General features: G+C 37.1%; 2 protein-coding genes across 2 annotated transcripts; both read left to right on the plus strand.

Annotated features, from left to right (window-relative positions):
* Positions 274 to 2,827, plus strand: LOC18766689 (protein PHLOEM PROTEIN 2-LIKE A1). The gene is made up of 4 exons (XM_007200777.2): positions 274 to 296; positions 381 to 571; positions 1,970 to 2,082; positions 2,225 to 2,827. Exons 2-4 carry the CDS (start codon positions 458 to 460, stop codon positions 2,598 to 2,600), a joined length of 603 nt encoding a protein of 200 aa, XP_007200839.2. The 5' UTR covers positions 274 to 296; positions 381 to 457; the 3' UTR covers positions 2,601 to 2,827.
* LOC18766909 (protein PHLOEM PROTEIN 2-LIKE A1) lies at positions 12,838 to 14,198 on the plus strand. The gene is made up of 3 exons (XM_020570314.1): positions 12,838 to 13,136; positions 13,407 to 13,519; positions 13,691 to 14,198. Exons 1-3 carry the CDS (start codon positions 12,975 to 12,977, stop codon positions 14,088 to 14,090), a joined length of 675 nt encoding a protein of 224 aa, XP_020425903.1. The 5' UTR covers positions 12,838 to 12,974; the 3' UTR covers positions 14,091 to 14,198.

The following is a 21,869-nucleotide window of genomic DNA, read 5'->3' on the forward strand; positions in this document are numbered from 1 at the left end:
TAGAAGTGGAGTAATTTAATGATCCAAAAATTGTGTCAAAACTTGTGTCAAAAATATGATGCCACGGATCCTCCCATATATATATATCGAATGTGATTCCTTTATCTTAGAATAAAAGCATTTTTTCTTTTCCTGCAGAATGGAATATTATATGTTAAGCAAACAAAAGTTTAGCATATGGAATAAAGGCGTTTTTTCTGATATTCCAAACTGTTTTCCAACCCATTGGTTGCTAATTCATTCTTCACATCAGCATGCATGAGAAACTGAAGTCCAAAGAACAAAAAATTTAACAGGTTCACAAGCTAAAACCCTCATCCTCATCCAAAGCTTTGGCGGTATATACGTAGATACTAAAATCATGCACCATATGCATGCAGGGAAATGCCAACTTAGCCCTGTTTTTACCTATATAAGTAACAAGAAGCATTGGATGGAAGACATTTATTGAAGAGATATGGGGAATGCACAGGAGAAAATATATAGTGGACAAACAACTAGTAACAATGCATCGGAGAAACCAACCGAAGGAGGGCCTTCTTCTACTGCAGCTCCCTCTGATAATCAGAAGGTACGTAGAAGTCAAAAACGCTTCTGATAATGAGAAGACAGAAACACAATCAGTTAAGTAGCAGCTCCCTTTATCTGAAATTCAAACACCATGCTCGGATGGTTTAATTTTGTATGTTATAGCTACATATATACATATAAGGTTAACTGTTAATTTGCCTCCTGAATTTGTACCTAACTTTTGATTTACCCCTTATCTTCTTTTTTTTTTTATAAGAAAATTAATGACCTCAATTATTATTTTTAGTCAATTTCCCCATTCTCTCACAGTTCATCCAATTAGTGTTAAGAATAGCCACATGCCTTGCATGTAACACTTAAATAATTATAAAATAATGTTATAAAACAATAAAGAAAAAGAAAACAAAACAAAAACATTTCCCAGCCCCATCTTGCTCCCACCAATTCCTAGCCTCCCCCACCATCATCCCCTAACCACCCCACCATAGTTGGGACCTTAACCCCTTGACTTCCTTAGTCCACCCAAGTTCCCAACACCGAAGCCGTGTAATATCTGTGTCATGCTACTCAACCCGCAAGCCCCACCTGATCTGCCTATGGGAAGAGAGAGAGAGAGACACACACACACACACAGAGATAAACAAAGATGTTGTGCTTGTGGGTTATGGAATGCTTGTATTTTTTCTAAATCTTTGTTGTAAATTATAGTTGGGTATGCTTTGTATTGAGTTTAGTTACAAGTTGGGGGTTTGATTTTGGTGGCGCGGGTAACAAAGGCAGAGGTGGCTGGGTGGGTGGTCTCAGGTTGGGGTGTTGAGAAGTTCTGGGAGGGAGGGAGCAATAGGGTGGGTGGGTGCAGGAAAGGGGAGGTGAAGGGAAGGGTAAGGGTAAAAGGATGGAGATGACTGAGAGGTGGGGGTAACCGTAGTGGGGAAAGGGGAAAGAGGTGGCTGAAGGGTTTTTAATTATTACAATTTTCTGTTTTTTGCTTTAATTTGTTTCTCAAAATTTTAATTACTATTAAGGTGCAAAATGACCAAATTGCCCTTAAATAACCTCACATGCTTGGCACATGATATTTTAAACGGAAAATTGGATGGAATGTGAGGAAAATTAATGGTATGGGGGGAATCGGCTGAAAATAATAATTGAGGATCTTAATTTTCTCGGAAAAAAAAAATAGAAAAGTTCAAAGGTAAGTTGAAAGTTAGGTACAAATTCAGGGGGCAAATCAAGAGTTAACCTTACACATATATATACTTACTTAAGCTTCTGATGAAATGTGAAAATTTCCAATTGGTGCCGAAATTCAGCTCCAAATAAAAAATTTTGGGAGTTTAATTTGATTTAAAGAATGGAAACTTGTTAAAGAAGTTAGAGATCAACCATCTTGATTATGTCAATTATATTTTCTTGACTATTGTTATCATTATCACAGCCTGTGCAGACGTATGGCGATGGAAAGTCCAAATGGTGTATGGTGTATGCAAAGGCTCTCGATATCACTTGGTCTGGAGACACTCGTTACTGGCGATGGGCCAAAGAAACTAGGTACCAAAAACTTCAATATTAAACTTATGGTTTCTCCAGTCGTAATATTGACCATTTCAAACAGATAGGAATAACATATACAAAAAATTAAAAAATATATATGCTATCAGTAATCTCAGTCCTAACTTCGACTTCATTGCAGTGGTGACAACTTTGAAGCTGCTGAACTGTTAAATGTGTGTTGGCTAGAAGTGCGTGGAAAACTTGCGACCACAGACCTCTCACCAGGAACTCTGTATGAAGTTGTATTTGTGGTCAAGATGAAAACTGAAGCTGATGGATGGGATGCTCCAGTGAATTTCAAATTCACTTCCCCAGATGGTGCATTAACAAGGAATACGACATTTAAATTGAGGGAGATTTTGAAGGATAGTAAAGATCAATGGAAAGATATTCCGTTTGGTGAGTTTAAAGCACCCGAAAATCCTAGGAATATCGAGTTTTCGCTGTATGAATATAGTAGGATATGGAAGAGCGGACTTGTTATCAAGGGTGTTGCCGTTCGACCAAAGAGTTAAGTTGCAGAATATTATTGTAATAACTAGTTGGCATATGAGCCGACAGATGATGATTTGCATAACTAAGAAATGATAATTAAGAACAGAATAATGAAGCACTTATCCAATCTCCCAATCAAGTTGTTATCAAGGAGATTTTGAATGATAATTTAGTTGTATCATTATTATGTACTATATAGTTGATTAAATCACTCAATCTCAATCTCCAAATGATTTTGTTTATGAACAACGTTTGAGCAATGCCAAACCCATATTATAACTACTAGCACCAACTAATTTTATATTTATATGATAAGCATAATAACTACATGCAAAATTATTTTGGAGATTTATCGTCTCATGACTTACTCTTTATAATACATGTACTTTACACATACACCTGATAAAGACAACAAAAAATGTGAACTAGGAATTTTATTTAATACTAATTTACTTATGTGTCTTACTATGTAATGTATAAAATATAAACACTATGCCAAAAAAGGACTTTAGCAACAAATAAAATATGTTGCCTATTCCCCCAAAATACCTTGGTATTCAAGCCTGTTGCCTTTTACTATGTAATAGGTAACGGATATTATCCATGGCCTTTTTTTACTTACAACATCGGATATTTAGTAAACTCCGATGCGTAAAGGATTTCCGTGTGCCAAAAAACGTTGACTTCTGACGCTTAAACCTAAAACAGCATTGATGGTTTCAAAAGGGAGGAGGCTAAAGAGGTATTACAGCATCAGTGATATCTCCTATACTGATGCGTATTACCAATTACAACATCACAGAAACAAATAGTGTTGTTACGAATTATGTTATACGCCATTGCTTTTTCTATTTTGCAGACGTGAAAAGCATCCAATAGCGTTGGTGGTTATATAAATGCTGATGCTACTTCTAATTTTAGGCATCATGATCATAGATGTCTGGTGGTTGTTTTAATCTTTTAACTTCAATTATTTCTACAAAACTGAAGTTAAGTTGTTATAAAAAAATACGCACCACTTATGTAAGGAAAGTGTGGGCATTTTGCATGTTCCACGTCACACTTTACTTGGTTACTATCTTATAATATCAAAAAGGCATCATTTCCAAATCATGTTGTGTTGCCATTGCTCATAATATATATATATATATATATATAAACAGTAATTTAAATATATCCATACTTGTTGTTGAGGCCCAAAAAATTCACGGTTCGGCCCAAATGAATTCCCGGCTCGGGGCAATGCCTTATTAAGAAAAGACCCGATTTGGAGCATGCAAAAGTTCGTCATTCACGCTTGCATGAGCCACGACCACGTGCCATGCCAAATAAATATGCAATCCATCACGCTAAGAATTAAAATGAGCCTATAAAAGGCAATGGCTCTACAAGCCCATGCTAATTATTCTGTCAAGCATCATGTCTCTTTTCAAAGACGATAAAATTCAAGCACGCCAATCGACATGCCATGCCAAGCAGGATATTATTATTTCACACCTAGCCACGCTATAAACTTAAGTGGGCTAAAGCCACACAAATGCCCGGGGCTTGCTGAGTGGGTTGTGGTATGGATGGTAACGAGGTTTCATGAGGCCCATTGATGAGTCGAGAAATGAAAGCTTTGGGCTGTTTGGGAGCCCCAAAACTCAAGCTCATTTCTTGAGTCCAAATATATGGGTAAGCATAAAAGAGAAAAAAAAAAGGCCAATACTCTAGAGAAAAAAAGCCCAATACTCTAGAGAAAATTAGCCCAAATACCCTAGAAAATTAACCCATCACCTTAGGAAGGCCCAAGCAACCAAGCAAAATATCTGCAATCTCCATCACTTAGCTGGAGACAAAAGCCACAACAAAAGCCAAAGTTGCCCATGTATGTGAACTGCTGGGAGGCTCCGGCACGTGGGCAAAACAAACCTCAAGGCAGATCGCTGAAAAAACTAGAGGAAATTGACACGCGCAGGAGAAAAGGCAGCCTTCAGACTAACTAAAGTTACCTATCTCCTTCCTTTACCAGATCTTGCCATGAAATAGGGAAGGAAAGGAGGAGAGATGGATAGCCAAAGATAAGAAATCACCACTGGTATGGCTATGGAAAGACTTCTGAATTCCCAAAAATCTGGTCTCTATGTATTGAGAAGAGGAGAATTTCACAAAATGGGATGGATCAAAGGGAGAGAAAAGAAATGAAAGGGGAGACTTGGCAAAATTGGAGAGAACCCATTAGAGTTTCTTGGTAAGGAGGTACCTCCTACCCATTAAACTCAACCAAAGCAATCGAGCAAGTTTATTCTCTAACTGCTGGAAACATCAAGCCTAAGTGCGTCACCTTCTATCTCCTTCTTCTTTATCCTAAGCAACACATCCGTAGAGCAAGCTTCACCTCTCATCCCTGAAACCTCTGCAATTTTTCGTGTCCTATTGCTCCATCTCTTCCATTTTCTCCTCTGATAAACTGTTCCAGAGCTTGACAGAGCCACCGTCAAGCTACCGAAAACTACTTAACACACCCATTTTTCCCTTATCTCTCTCTCTCTCTCTCTCTCTCTCTCTCTCTCTCTCTCTCTCTCTTTCTCTCTCTTCAACAAACCCTCTTAGAATCCCTTCCCCCTTTCCTTAGAACCCCTGTCTTTCATAAGAACTCACAGCTCTCTCTCTCTGTTTATGCTAAACTCATGATTGTTTTGCTCCCATACCACAAACTTCTGATGCCAAGCTAAGAATCTATCTGTAAGCAGTCGTTGTTTTTGTTGGTGAAGATAACCAGGGTGCTTCCTAAGGCCTCACTACCCTTTCGAAGCATTCTTGGGGTCTGATTCTTGAACTTAGACCTAGGGGCAATTTTCACACACTTGGCCCTTGCCGGAACGAAAAAGCCCATACACTTGCCTATATATATAAGCAAAATACTTGAATGATCCATACTTGTCACATCCAAATCACAATTTTTCCAACCCCACACCACAAATTATCCGTACTTGTCTATATATACGCAAAATGCTGGCTAGAAAGACATGTAAAATGAAGGAGGAATGTTTAGTTCAATCAAAAAGCCATTATAGGACATGAGTTCCCAATTCTTCTCGCACCTCATCCAATTCCATTTGGGCATACGTGTACTTCCGTCTAGCTCTATACTGAGGAAGAAAAAAAAAAGGCATGTAAAATGTAAACACAAACAGCAGAAATATGAACATAAGCTTCAAGGTACTAAATTTGCACAAGATATGTTGTCACTTCAAATTGACCAGTATGCATATTTACCAAATCATATCGGTGAACAAGAAAGCCTGAAAGTGCAAATTAAATATGCCTTTGAATTCCATTTGAAGATACTAGTTAAGGATTTAATATTAATTGCACAGAGAAAACAAAACTTTTTTTAAAAGTATGGGTTTTAGTCATTAATAAACAACTTATCAAACAAAAAACATCTGCAACTTGATTGTACCAGATCTGTGGTACTTGCACAGAGTCATTTTCACACTGGCACTTGCACATATCCACAAACAAGGTAAATTTTTACTTGCTTCTATTTGAATTCATTGACAAACAAGAAATATCTATAAATTATTGTTCAAACATATCAAATCTACCAAAGGAAGAACTTGTCTGATAATAGTATTTCAGTACAAGTGATGAGTATACACTTACTTATGGTTATCAATCACAACCTTTTCTGAATAATGGGAACAAATTTTTAAGCAAAAATGAGATATACCTCTTCTCATTAATGGATATAACACCCAATTTCTCAAAAATCAGTTTAAAAATCACTCTTCTTCACTCCCTTTTCCAAATCATGCCCATGCCTTTGCCTCTAACTTCACACAAACTAATTACCCTCCTACTCTAATACATATGGGTGTAGGAATTCTGTATACGCATGTCTAGCGGAATCCAGAATATTTATAAAATAAATATCACCATCAAACTATGCAATAAACCAACAAAATTCGATTAACTAACTCAATAAAGCTAAATGAAATCAAAGATACTGCCATAATTCAAGGGAGAGTTCCAGTATAAGAGTACAAGGTTGTACCGGATCAGATCAACTAGGTTTGATTGTGAAATCTTAAATCCTGCACTAGCTATAGCATCAATCCTCAATGATAATTCTTTGGCTCCTGGAGAAATAATAGAATCACCTGTTCTAATCTGCCATTTAGATACCACTTCATTTCAGCCAAAGGAATAATAAAAACTACTTTAGTAAGCTGAGATTTAATTTAATTTAATTTTTTTTAAAGGAACCACAAGAACCAGTAGAAGATTTGGTGGTGAGTAGCAACTATTAAGTAACACTATGCCAAAAATGATCTTTAGCCTGAAATAAAAGAGGTAATTTATATTAATCTCGCCCTCGTATCCTGAAATATATACTCCGGCTACTTGTATGTATCAGGTGAGACCCTCTCAGGGTCAAGTATCGTGGGACTACTTATGAGTGGACTTTATTTTCAAATAATGAGCATTGTTTTATCCCCAACAAATTATGAATAATGATTTATTAGTTTATTGAATTTATTATATAACAAATAGTTGAAACTTGATATTTTTGTAAAGTAATTGCAACATATTTGGGTTTTAGCATATTGCGAATATCTTGAGTTGATATATATTATTTTTCAAGAATTCCTATCTATTTCTGGTTATGTGTGAGGTACGTGGGGTGTTGGTAATGAGATTATGGAAAGAGAATGGATTATAATTATGTCAGTTTGAAGTGCTATAAGTACTATCCTATGTACCTCACTAGAAATGAAAATTATAGATTGGAAATTGGGAACTATGGATATGTGGATATGTCGGCACCCGGGTACCCTTGACGGAATGTTTTGTAGACTCTTAGTTGGGTTAGACTGCGTGCATAAGACTTGTCATAGGCGTACGAGTATTGAGGATTCTGCTATACATGCTGGTGAACTTAAAGTTTCAAGTTTCATCACTCTCTATTGACAAAATATTTTGTTGATTAATTTTTTTTGTTTCATTTGCACATCCCATACTTAAGTGCTTGAGTGGTCCAATTTTACGGCTCTTTGCTCTAGATGCTTCAATCTTATTACCTGATACCTTCCTAGAGCAGTGACTACATTGGTCACACTTCCCCTTTTTATTTTAATTGAATAGATTGGCTAATAGAGTGAGATAAGATAAGAGAGGATGACAATGACAGTCCAAAGTGGATCATAGACACTTCGCTCATCAAGAGGATAAGATAGCACGAATTAAGTCCCATCTAATAGCTTTAAACAAGAAGGGGGACTATGCACATAAATCAGAAAGCACAAAATGATTCAAATTTCACACCATCAGATAGGAGAGAGATAAGTGTTAGACAGCTGCATATCATGTTTTTTTTGTTTTTTTTATTTTTATACTTGACTTTTCAACTACATGTAAGATGACTAGTCAACAATTTTGAAATGTGCTTAAGACAAGGAACAAACATACTAATCAATTGAGCAAAGGTCAATGGCTGTCTGAGTGTGACATGTTTCTAAAAGTCTAAGGCCTTGGTAAGTATATCTGCAAGCTGTTTCTCAGAGGGAACAAACTCTAATGTTAAAATGTCGTCTTCCACAAGATCTCTAATAAAATGATGTCTTATGTCAAAGGGTTTGGTTCTTGAGTGATGGACATGAATTTTTGAGATATCTATTTCACTCAAGTTATCACAATAGATGAGAAAGAATAATTGTTGAAAAGCATAGTCATCCAACATATGTTTCATCCAAAAGAACATATGTTGACAAGCACAATAATAAAGAGATATGGAAAGAGAGATTCAAACTCAGAGATTTATACTGGTTCAGTCCACCTGGCCTACATCCAGTCCTCAAGCACACCGGGAAAAACTCCTTGCAGATGGAGTTGAAACCCTTACATTGTCAGAGCACATCACTCCTTCACAGCTAGAGCACACCACTCTAATACAAGATGGAAGACACCCTTCTCACCTCACAGGGTCAAACTAACCTTTTTTACGAGTTTGAAAGAAATAACTCTCGGAATAAAAATCTCTCCTAATTTAGAGGGATATACAATTGAAGCTCACAGAAAGATAACTCTCCTTTATGAGTAGATGATTACAAACGTAATTTTGGACACTACAACTCTTTTATGAATTTGAACAAGGGATGGCTCAAGAGAAAATGATATTCAGAGTATGATGAATGCTTGTAAGCTTGGATGAATATGTTGAGTTGTTGTTTTCACCACAAATTTGAATACATATTTATAAGTATGGAAATACAGTTGTTGAGAAGATGGAGCCGTTAGGAATATTGCTATTGGGAAATATAGCCGTTAAAAATATAGTTGTTGGGAAGTATAGCTGTTAGAAAATAGACCTGTTGGAACAGTGTTCAGCTAACCTTATTTCCATTTCCAACATTTAAGTAAATGTCTTTGTCCTTTTACTTTCATTTATTTTTATATTACTCAATTTACTTAAGTTTACAATGTAAATAAGGAAGTACGTCACCCCGCCACATCTCCCCCTCCCAACCACCCACCCCCTTCATTTGGATTCAAATAAAAATACTAGAAAAATCAGATTCCCACCAAATCAAAATATGAAAAATCGATTTTAGTTCAACATAAACTTCATATAAAAATTTCATAAAATCAGGTTTTCTTATTTGATATGTAGGGAATAAAAGCCGGAAAAAATTATCTTCAAAAAATGATTAGTTTGAAAAAGCATTTTTCATACTTAGCCAAAATTTTGATAAAACAATTTTGCAGGTATGATATGAATGCATGAAGGAACCTAAGGTCAGTCTAGGTAAAGAGCCTTAGATGTTCAATTCATAAAGAGTTTTACAAGAATAACCTAACTCTTCCGTCTTGAAGAAATATATGCTTGAGTATCGGCTTCTTGCTTTAATGTCCCAAAAGTCTTCCAATGTGTACAGTATTTTTGATCCATTCGAGAATACCTTCTTCTTACAACTTATCACACTTGAAATACATTAGATAACTAAAGAACAATTTGTTATCATCAAAATATGCACAATAATATTAAAGATCGTACGGCTAACAGAGATGATTGAAAAACATGCATGCAATGACCACATTTAAAAAATAATAATAATAATAAAACCTAATAAAACAAAAGAACACGTACGGTGCATACGCATGACAATGTATCTAGAGTCCATGAAGCATACACAAACAAGAGAATGGTATAGATACATAAGACAAAGAAACTAGTCACTAACATGAGGAAAAATATGGTCTTCCTTCTCTTGATCTAAACTTGCTTCACTTTTAAAACTTTATGAGACAAAGAGATCACCTTAGGAAATTTGACAACCTTGTAAACAAGATCATTCACTTGAGTTTGAAGTGAGTCACCATTTACTTTCTTGAAATGAACAAAAGGCTTTTGCTCAAAATTCCTAAGCTTAAAACACTGGTCCGATGTGTCCTAATGTGCCACAATGATGGCATGTAGGAATGAACCTTTTTGATTTTGGGAAACCAAATTTTGCGAGTGAAGAGTGTTTATCTCTTGTAAAAACCACAGACTTTACAATAGCATACCCCTTAAAATATGACACAAGAGTCTTAAACTCACTTTATTTGGAAACTCGAGACTCAAACCTAAGGATATGACACCTAGGTCGAATGCGTCCTTTCACACCACAATGGTGGCAGGTAGGCATGAATTTGGATTGTGGAGGAGACAACTTTCCCTTAGAAACAATATTCATAGAATTGAAACTCAAGTTGAGACCATGAACAAATTTTGGAGATTCTTGAGTTGACACATCTATGACAAAGATTGTCTCAAATGATTAAGGTATAGAAGACTCATCTATATATCCTAAACCTCTTTTATCACCAAACAATTTTCTCAAATTGAGCATTTTATCAATCTTTCCAGCACTAATGGTTAAACATTGAATTTTTTCTTTTTTCCAGCTCAAGTTCATGTTCCAATCTTATATTTTCAAATTGTAAAGTATCAAAAGATTCAGATTGTTTAACCATGTTGTTTTCAAGTGATTTTACCATCTCAATTAAGTTTTGCAACTCAATGTCTTTCTCAAATAACATGCATTGCAAAATAGAATTTTCAACCACAAAATTATCATGCATGACTACTTTTTCATGCTTAACTAATGACTTGTCAAACTCAAACAAAGTTAGTCTATGAAGAAACAAGGATTTGTTATTTTCAAGCATATTCAACTTCTCAATCAAATCAGAATTTTCTTTTTCAAGAGTGCAAACTTTATGATACAACTCACACATGTCAACTTCATTCTCTTACAAGATACCACTCAACTTCTTTTTGGCCATTTTGAGAGTTTCATTCAGTTCATCAAGTTCTTTGATTTTTTTTTTCCATTATGTGATTCTGTTTTTTGACATTACAGGTTTCATTGAAATGCATATCATACTTTGCACATAGTTCCTTACATAATCGATCATCCTGCTTATCATATCTAGACTCAGATTCATTTCCCAAATTAGATTCTCCCACATTAACTGCATGAACTCTAGCAAGGCTAGAGTTATGAATATAAACAGCAAGGGCAAAATGGTTTGCCTTTTTATGAGATGAAGTGATATTAACATGTGGTTATTTGCACATTCCACATCAATGTGACCAGCAACACGTACCTGCAAGCCTAAAAGATTACTAGTGACAACCTAGACACTCAGAAGAACCCGTCAATCTAGGCATCCCTTGTGCTAGCAACAACTATGGTAAAAGTGTGAAAGCATCATAATCAAGTAAACAACAACTAGCAGATAGTGATAACTAGTCAACTGTAAGAACACAAATTCAGAAATACATGAACATCATGCGATGACTAGTTAACTATCAAGAACACAAACCCAGAAAATAACATATCTGCAAAACAGAAATTGTTCACCCAGAAACCCACCACTAGGAAAAATTGAAGGTCACCAACCGACCAAGCAATCCACTAAGCAAAGAAGATTCTTATAAATAAACACAAGTAAGCTCAAGAAATCCTAGATCTATTTAGGAAGATGAGTTATAACTCCTTTGTGCAATCTTCTTCTCCAATTTAGGAAAGCTAACAGCTTAGTCCTTCATGGCAATGGAAGCTCCTTCTTAAGCCCTTTCATCCCATGGCACCAGCTAGCCAGCTCAAACTCGAACAGAAACCAACAATTTCGATTCAAGGAGAACATGGCCAATTTGTTCAAGAAACCATACTCTTCAAGAAACCAATCTTTAATCTGAACTACATGTATATGAGAATGTGTTTGTTCTAGCTAGATGCAGATTTTATATTTCAAAAGTAGTTTTCAAAAAATCAATTTAGAAAACTCATAGATGAAAACGATGGTTTTCTCTTCAGGAAGAAGAGCAAGTAAAAGGATGGAAGAAACCTTTTTGAAAACTCACCTAAAAAAATCACGGCTGTCAAATAAGGAATCGTTTGGCTTTTACCCAAGAATTCCTAGGTTAGAATAGTACACATGGTAGCTGAGAAAATTCGTAGAAACCGGTGAGCTAGAAAACTTACTGATGCAAAAGATGACTAGTCATACGAAAACAAGATGATTAGTCATAATCTTAAGAAATCTAACGAATGCAATATGATGCAATGCACAAAATACCTTTTGCCAATAAGTGATATTCCATAAGATAGCAGCCAAACAAGAGCAATTAGAGAAACTATTCTTAAACTAAGCATGAGCTTGGGTGATTACAATGTATGTCCTATTATAATATTGTCAAGGGGAAGCCAAAAGAAAAACTCAACATGCATACACTTACATAATTGCTAGCAACAAAATAGATGAACACGATGCTTCAAGAAAAAACTAAAATAACAATAATCTAATTGACTCAAATGGTTTCAGACTCAAGTGATTTTTTTACAAATATGATATTTAAGAATATATAAATATTAGACAATGCGGATCATTGAAAGACAACGTGTGATGGGCCATACAGAATGTCCCTCAAATAAGTTTATTATTTTAGTGATCCCTCACTATAGATATTTTATATATCGGATGTGATTCCCTTATCTCAGAGTAAAAGCATATTTTTTCTTTGCCTGCAGAATGGAATATTATATGTTAATTAAGCAAACAAAAGTTTAGCATATGGAATAAAGGCGTTTTTCTGATATTCCAAAGTGTTTTCCAACCCATCGGTTGCTATTTCATTCTTCACATCAGCATTCTTGAGAAACTGAGATATCCAAAGAATAAAAAAGTTAACAGGTTGCTTCCCATGCTAAAACACTCATCCTCATCCAAACCTTGAGCGGTGTACACGTAGATACCAAAATCATGCATCATGTGCATGCATGGAAATAACCAACTTAGCCCTGTTTTTACCTATATAAGTAACAAGAAGCATTGGATGGAAGACGTATATTGAAGAGATGGGGATTGTGCCCTCACAGCCAACTAGTGGACAAACAACTAGTAACAATGCATCGGAGAAACCAACTGAAGGAGGGCCTTCATCTACTGCAGCTCCCTCTGATAATCAGAAGGTAGAAGTCAAAAACGCTTCTGATAATCAGAAGACAGAAACACAATCAGTTAAGTATCAGCTCCCTTTATCTGAAATTCAAACACCATGCTCGGATGGTTTAATTTTGTGTGTTATAGCTACATATATACATATATATGCTTACTTATGATTCTGATGAAATGTGAAAATTTCCAGTTGGTGCCGAAATTCAGCTCCAAATTAAAAAATTTGGGAGTTTAATTTGATTTAAAGAATGGAAACTATCTAAAGAAGTTAGAGATCGACCATCTTGATTATGTCAATTATATTTTCTTGACTATTGTTAGCATTATCACAGCCTGTGCAGACGTATGGTGATGGAAAGTCCAAATGTTGTATGGTGTATGCAAAGGATCTCGATATCACTTGGTCTGGAGACACTCGTTACTGGCGATGGGTCAAAGAAACTAGGTACCAAAAACTTCAATATATAACTTACGGTTTCTTTCTCGGTTTCTCCAGTCGTATTGACCATTTGAAACAGATAGGAATAACACATACACAAAATTAATATATATATATATATATATATATATATATATACTCTCAGTAATCTCAGTCCTAACTTCGATTTCATTGCAGTGGTGGCAACTTCGAAGCTGCTGAACTGTTAAATGTGTGTTGGCTAGAAGTGCGTGGAAAACTTTCGACCACAGACCTCTCACCAGGAACTCTGTATGAAGTTGTATTTGTGGTCAAGATGAAAACTAAAGCTTATGGATGGGATGCCCCAGTGAATTTGAAATTCACTCCCCCAGATGGTGCAGTTTCAAGGGAGACGACAATTAAATTGACGGATTTGAAGGATAGTAAAGATGAATGGAAAGATATTCCGTTTGGTGAGTTTAAAGCTCCCGCAAATCCTGGGAACATTGAGTTTTTGTTGTATGAATATGGTGGGAGATGGAAGAGCGGACTTGTTATCAAGGGTGTTGCCGTTCGACCAAAGAGCCAAGTTGCAGAATATTATTGCAATAACTAGTTGGCCAAAAAAACCTAGTTGGCATATGAGCCGACAGATGATGATATGCATATATAATAAATGATAATTAAGAACAGAATAATGAAGCACTTTTCCAAGTTTTATAAACCTTCTATTGGCATTTCCATTTATTTATTTATTATTTATTTATAAACCTTCTATTGGAATTTCGATTAGCAAGAGCCATGCTGCTCGGTAAAGCAATTCCAAACATAGGTTTAATTCTGCAAGAGAGAGAAGCAAATGAACTGCTCATGATCATTAACCATGTTTTTAGATCAGAATTAGAATTACAATTCGAACTCCCACCTTCTCTTCCTTGATTAATTACTTGAATTCATAAGATTATTTTCTCTATTTCCTTATTTAATTCATTTAATGTTATTTATTATTTAGTTGGTATCATTATTATGGACTATAGTTGATTAAATCACTCAATCGCAAAACTATTTTGGAGATTGATGTCACATTCCGGGATCGGCTCTGCCGTAGCACGATATTGTCCTCTTTGGGCCTCTCTCTCTGCCCTCACAATTTTGTTTCTGGGAGCTCATGAGCAACTTCCCAGTGGGTCACCCATCCTGGGATTGCTCTAGCCCCAACTCGCTTAATTTCGGAGTTCTCACGACTCTGAAGCTAGTGAGCTCTCAAAAGGCCTCGTGCTAGATGGAGGCGGGCATGTACATATAAGGCACATCACCCCCTCTCCGTTAGTCGATGTGGGATGTTACAATCCACCCCCTTAGGGGCCCGACGTCCTCGTCGTCACACTCGCACCACACAATAGAGTGGCTCTGATACCAAATTGTCACATCCCGAGATCAGCTCCGCCGTAGCACGATATTGTAAGCTTTGGGCCCCCCTCTCTGCCCTCACGGTTTTGTTTCTAGGAGCTCACGAGCAACTTCCTAGTGGGTCACACATCCTGGGATTGCTCTAGCCCCAACTCGCTTAACTTCGGAGTTTCTCACGACTCCGAAGCCAGTGAGCCCCCAAAAGGCCTCGTGCTAGATGAAGGTGGGCATGTACATATAAGGCACATCACCCCCTTTCCGTTGGTCGATGTGAGATGTTACAATTTATCGTTTCATGATTACTCTTTATAATACATCTACTATACACATAGACATGATGAAGATAACGGAAAGTGTGAACTTCATAGAAATTTTATGTGATACTGAGTTACTTATGTGTCTTACCATGTAATGTAGAAAATATTTAGTAAATCATTATAAATAAAAGATTAGAGTTTGTTTAATCTTGTTTAATTAATTACTGCACGTATTCTAGGCTTGAGTGATTGTTAGCTCACAATATACTCAACTTAAAGCATTCGAACAAGCATCCAGATTCTCTGCTTGAATTTTCTCTGTCATGATCTGCTTTACTTTTCTTCTATGTGCGCTACCTCATTAAAATTTCATCTAAGGGACTCTAATGTTGACACATCACATACAAAACCCAAATAGCTCACAATTTTTATTTTAGACAAAAAAAAAATTCCATTTGAACTAACTTGAGTTAACGTGGTCTTCTTCCTTCATCATTTTTTTTCAGCATCCCAGTATGCTCTCCTTTCCAGCCTCACTGTCTCTCCTCTTCCCATATGAAATTCAATTCTTGCTAATGCTCAAAATTTCATCATGCAACTATGAAATATGAATCAAAACATTTAAACCAAAATAAGTAATAGTGCGCATAGTTGGCTGCATCTATTTTTCTTGGAAGGCAAAATAACGTGATCTATTATTTTAATTTTTTCCACAGAATTTCTTGATTTTGTAATTCTAGTCATGGTTTTTTTTTTTTTTTTTTTTTTTTTTGGAGAAAGAAGTGTAGGTTTATATTCTGATTCAGTTTAAGTTCGATACATGTTACGTCTGAAAATCATGGTTGAAATGGCTATGGTGGTCACGTACGACTCATTTGACATCTTCTCATCTTTCTTTGGTGGTAGCCCAATCGGTGAGAATATATGCGTTGTGGTTCTTATTTTGTGAATAACAATTATAGTCACTGGAATTGTGTTTGTTTCTATGACGAGAGTGATAGTAGAAGAGGACTAAGATAGTGGCATGGAGAAGATGCTGTGTTGTTGCAAGAAAGAGAAATTGAAAAGAAAAAAAATGGAAGAGAAAGCGGCTGCACACTTTAACTCATGTTTAGGAATTGTTTTTTTCCAAACAAAAATTGTGAGGCATTTAGGTTTTGTGTGTGATATGTCAACATTAGAGTCCTTTAGATGTAATTTTAATGAGGTGGCACACATAGAAGAAAAGTAAAGCAGATCATGGCAGAGAAAATCCAAGCAAAGAATCTGGATTGACAAGACCCACCTCGAATTTCCTGAAACCTGAGACGAATTCTGTGGAAATTTCCGACATCACCCCGATGTCGGGCCCACTTCTAAAACCATATCCTTTTCCCCAAAAAGGAATAAGGGCACAAGACTTTTTACCGAAATTTCGGCAGAGTCTCTCCTGTAAATTGAACATTCCCCAAATTTTAACCTGCACAAAATTCCCAACTTAATATCCTAACAGGCAGCACGCACAATATAAATTCATGCAATTCACATTAACGGCCTTCGGCCTTCCGATAATTCGAAGCAAACCGCCAAGCACGCTATCAAGTCAATTAATACCTTAAACAAGGCAAACAATAAATTCAATCACACTTAAGAATGTCAAAGCAATCCACTACATTTAATTTTCTCAACATCCAACATACGAGATTTTAACCTCTTAACACAAAAACATCTTGTTCTCACTCAAATAGCAGGACCAACGACAAGGTCCGCATCGTACTCAATAATACACAAGTAAAGTTTAACCCGCGACTGCACCTAGGCATTACCCTAGGTTGCCTACGTACCCTCGCCGAGGGATCAAGCCACATGTAGTTCTCTCATACAAAATTTCCAAAACCATCAACATGAAATCAATTACAGAAATCCCAAACAAAATCTTTTTCAAACATCATTCGTTCCCAGCTCAGTATAATAATCCTTAATTCATCTTTCTAATAACCACATAATCTCCCCATATGCCGGAAATTCCAACACCACGTATGAGGTCTGTCATCATGCCGAAAAATCCTACGCCACATGTGACCTAACCATCATATCATTTCCTCATACGCCAGAAATTCCAACGCCATGTATGGAATCTGTCATCCCGCTAAAAAATCCTACGCCACGGGTGACCTGACAATCACATAATCTCTCCATATGCTAAAAATTCCAACGCCACGTATAGGGTCTGTCAACAAGCCGGATAACCTACGACACGTGTGACCTCAACAACATATCACAATATCTCCTCATACGCCGGAACTACCAACGTCACGTATGGGGCCTGTCAGCACGCCGGATAACCTACGACACGTGGGACCTCATCATCATATCACAATATCTCCTCATACGCCGGAACTACCAACGCTACGTATGGGGCCTGTCTGCATGCCGGATAACGTACGACACGTGAGACCTCAACATCATATATCACATAATCTCCCCATACGTCGGAACTACCAACGCCACGTATGGGGCCTGTCAGCACGTCGAATAACCTACGACACGTGGGACCCTATCATCATATATCACATAATCTCCCCATACGCCGGAACTATTAATGCCATGTATGGGGCGTGTCAATACGCCGGATAACCTATGACACGTGTGACCTCATCATCATATCACATAATCTCCTCATACGCCGGAACTACCAACGCCACGTATGGAGCCTGTTCGCACGCCGGATAACCTACGACACGTGCGACCTCATCATCATATATCACATAATCTCCCCATACGCCGAAACTACCAACGCCACGTGTGGGGCCTGTCAACACGCCGAATAACCTACGACACGTGCGACCTCATCATCATATATCACATAATCTCCCCATACGCCGAAACTACCAACGCCAAGTATGGGGCCTATCTGCACGCCGAATAACCTACGACACGTGAGACCTCACAATCACAAGATGGTACTTACACAGTGTAATCAAACATCCGGGGAGGTACATAGGGTAGTGCGTTTAGCACTTCAAACTGACATTCTAAACTCTTTTTATATAAAGTTCTAAAGTTGTACAAGCCTGAACCACAATCTAGCATCCAATAATCCTCGAATTCAAAACAAGAAATTTATATCCTAATCCTACATCATCAACAAAACTCAACAACGCTCAAGACCTATCACTAGGGTCATTATAATCCTCCTAGAAAGGTAAAACTACCTCGGAAGACTCACGGTCAACCAAGGGTTAAACTACCCAAACTTAGTCAAACGGGCACAGGGGCCCACAACCTCCAAATTCCGATCTGCAAGTTCCTATAGGTTCCACAAGGTTTAGGATATACGTCCTACAAGTTTGGTCCAGATCGGACGGTCGGATCGCTCACAATCGCACGATCTGACGGTTATTATAAATATAAACTTTAAGTTATTAAACCGGAACATCCATGGCTCCGATTCACGATCCGTGAATTCCTACACAATCCTAGAAATGCCTAGATTAACATATATTAAATTCAAGACTATTCAACAGTTCAAACCTATTAAACCTGGATAACGCACAATACGCGAAATCCGTTCAATAGTCAAACGACCTCCGAATTGAAATCCGACCAACGCACTTGGGACAACAAGGGGATTGCATTGGGACACAATGCCTCTTTTTTTACAGTGCCCACGCGCCGCCAGCGCGTGGGTTTCCAAAGTGATTACGCATCACCGAAAAATCTCAAAACCACTGGCCAAGACTTCTACCCTAGGTATAACACCCTATTTGGAGTCACTTTTGTTCTTGGGACTACCCCAAAAAGCGACCGGAAGTGGCCGGAATCGTAAACCCAAAATTGACCTAACCCTAAATTAAAAATTAACTACCCTAGGCTCAAAATTAAAGAAATACTACCCAACCATCAGCTATAGCATGGAAAATAGGTAGAAATCCATACCTTACTTGACTGAATCGGTGAAGAAATGAGAGAGAACGAGCGGTTTGAAAATCTGTGAAAATCGGCTCGTTTTTTGCAGATTCCGACCGCTGGAGTGGCTGACGGCGGCGGAGACCGGGTGGGATGAGAAGAGGAGAAGGTGGCGGTTCGAACAAGACCAGTCTCGAGGACGGTCGTTGACGGTGGTGGCAGCATTGGCTCTTGGAAGCCACGGCTGTGCAGAAAAATATAGAGGGAGGGCGCTGCGCTCGCGAGGAGAGAGAGAGAGAGAGAGAGAGAGAGAGAGAGAGATCTAATTTTTATGAAAATTCCATTTCGAAATAATTACGATTGTGCCATTGATTTTCTTTTGATCGTAACTTCCTCGTTACAACTCCAAATCGAGCCCACTATGTGTCTACGAACTCATCTGATCGAGCTCTACGCAACGGTACAGCTGAAATTCTCAAATTCCTTCCCGGTTGAAAAGTCAACTTTAAACCTAATAAAATATTCTAGGGGTATAATGATCTTTTACCTACATTAATTAATAAATACCAATTTATTTAGGAGCGGTTCGTTACATGGATCCCTGAACAAATCTTTGTATTGATCAGAAAGCTGAGCCGCTTATTCATGTAACCATTACGACAGGTGAGCTGCATATATATTCTTTTAAAAAAGCTTTCCATGGTATCAGAGTTTCTGTCCACCCATCGGTGATTCCCCAACTTGTGCACTGCCATATTGCATCTCCTTCTTTCACCAATACATTAATTCTTCATATGGCATCTATTCCTTTCACCAATCCTTTATGCCTACACTCCACCTGCCACAACCCAGCATATCTCCTCTTTTACGCATCAAGCTCACCCGTACGTGACAATTAATAAGTGCATAAATGCACACATCTTTAATACACATTTTTAATTGGTTTCTGTATTTGTTCCTGTTTAACATGAGCCAATTAGTTTGGTTTCAATTGTGTTTTGTAGGATAATTAGGTCAAAGAGAAGAATTTTGAGCATAAACGGAATTTTCTGAGCCTCTCTTTCAAAAAATTGTTGTGAAAGTTACGAACCTAATTTCTAGACCAACTTAATCAAAATTTTAATTTCAAGTGCACGAAACATGTAATAGTCCAGCAAGCAAATACGCGATCCTTTCCATAGAAATTAATTTAAACACTTTAGTTCTATTAGTTAACTTAGTTAAATTAGATGAAGATTTAAGCAAAGATAAGCATACACACAACTCAAGATAAGTACACAACTTGTAACCATATATTTCTTCATGGCCAAATTAAATCTTCCAAACAATCCATGGTGATATTGCTTCAACCAATACAATGCCATTTTTTTAACTTGTACACATGTTCCTCTTTTACTCCCCTGTTATGGAGTACCCAAATGGCAAATTCAAATATACTTCTTCATTTAAGTCTTCATATGTAGAAAAGCATTCTTTACATTATATTGCTGCAAAGACAAGAGGACTTGAATTCTATTAATCTTGGAAACATGTGTAAAGCTTTCCTCATAGTCAATTTCATACGTCTGATTGTATCCCTTCACAACTAATCCAGCTTTATACCTATCAATGGACCCATCAGAATTATACCTAAAACCAACCCATTTCTTTCCTTTTAGTAATATCATGACCCTCTCATGTTCCATTCAAGGGTCTGCATCTCTTTATTCATAGTCTTAGCCCTGCTAGAATCAACACTAAAGCCTCGTGTGCTTTATTAGGTATTGATACTACATAGCCATCATATGCGCAAAGGCCTCATAGGACGGACAAAGTCTATGTGTGGAGACATGATTAGCAAATCGGGAACTTTTTAATGATATCTGGACAAAATCCTTCACGTGGTTTCCCACAGTTAGCACGTAATGGTAAGGTAGAACCAGTAGAGGTACTAATTAAATCTAATATCCTCAAGATCATGGTCTGGTACACTGGAACCCGATGACTTGGCACAGGTTCATGAAATACATTTCCGTCAACACCAAGTTCACATCCATAGTAACCAAAGAAATAAAATAGTGAGAGCATGTAGCCATCCTTTCTGATGAGGAGAGTAGCCAATGAAAACATATCTCAATGCAACCGGAATAAGCTTATCTATTTTATTTTTGTGGAGATGAACAAATGCCACTCAACCAAAGACCATTTTCGTCAATGTAAAAATTGAGGGCAATAAAATATGTTTTTCCAACTCATCAAATGTTGTCTGAAACTCAAGAACATGAGAAGGCATATGGTTCAAGAGATAGCTGCGTAAACTACATCATCCCAATGACTACGAGGAACGATTCCTCCAAAAAATTAGAGCACACATCATCTTGAATATGTGGCTGTTTTTCCTTTCTGCCACACCATTATGTTGTGGTGTCTATGAACACGAAGGTAAATAACACACATTAAGGAAATAAACTTCTACAAACACAAGGAACAAAAGGTAAGAATCAACCTACAACGTGTAGTTATTCTACCATAACAATCTTGTGTAGTGGAAGAGAAGTTTACCTCATATCATCAAAACAAAGAAGCCGACCCACACCAGCACCAAGGTGGTTTCCTTGTCCTCCAACTTAGCAATCCAAGCACCACAACACCAACAATGAAGGCAAGAGGTGCTAAAATATAAATATGGTTTTAATAATTTAGGTTAATTGTATTCCTCTTCATAAGGAGGTATATATAGAAGTTTACAAGGGTGTTTTATAAGGAAATAGATACAATAATTAATTAGGAGAATATCTCTTAATTATACAAGGATGTGTCAACTATATAAAACGAGGAAGTAAATCACCTAATTAACTTGG

This window comes from Prunus persica, chromosome G8 (assembly GCF_000346465.2).
Source record: "Prunus persica cultivar Lovell chromosome G8, Prunus_persica_NCBIv2, whole genome shotgun sequence".
NCBI lineage: Eukaryota > Viridiplantae > Streptophyta > Magnoliopsida > Rosales > Rosaceae > Prunus > Prunus persica.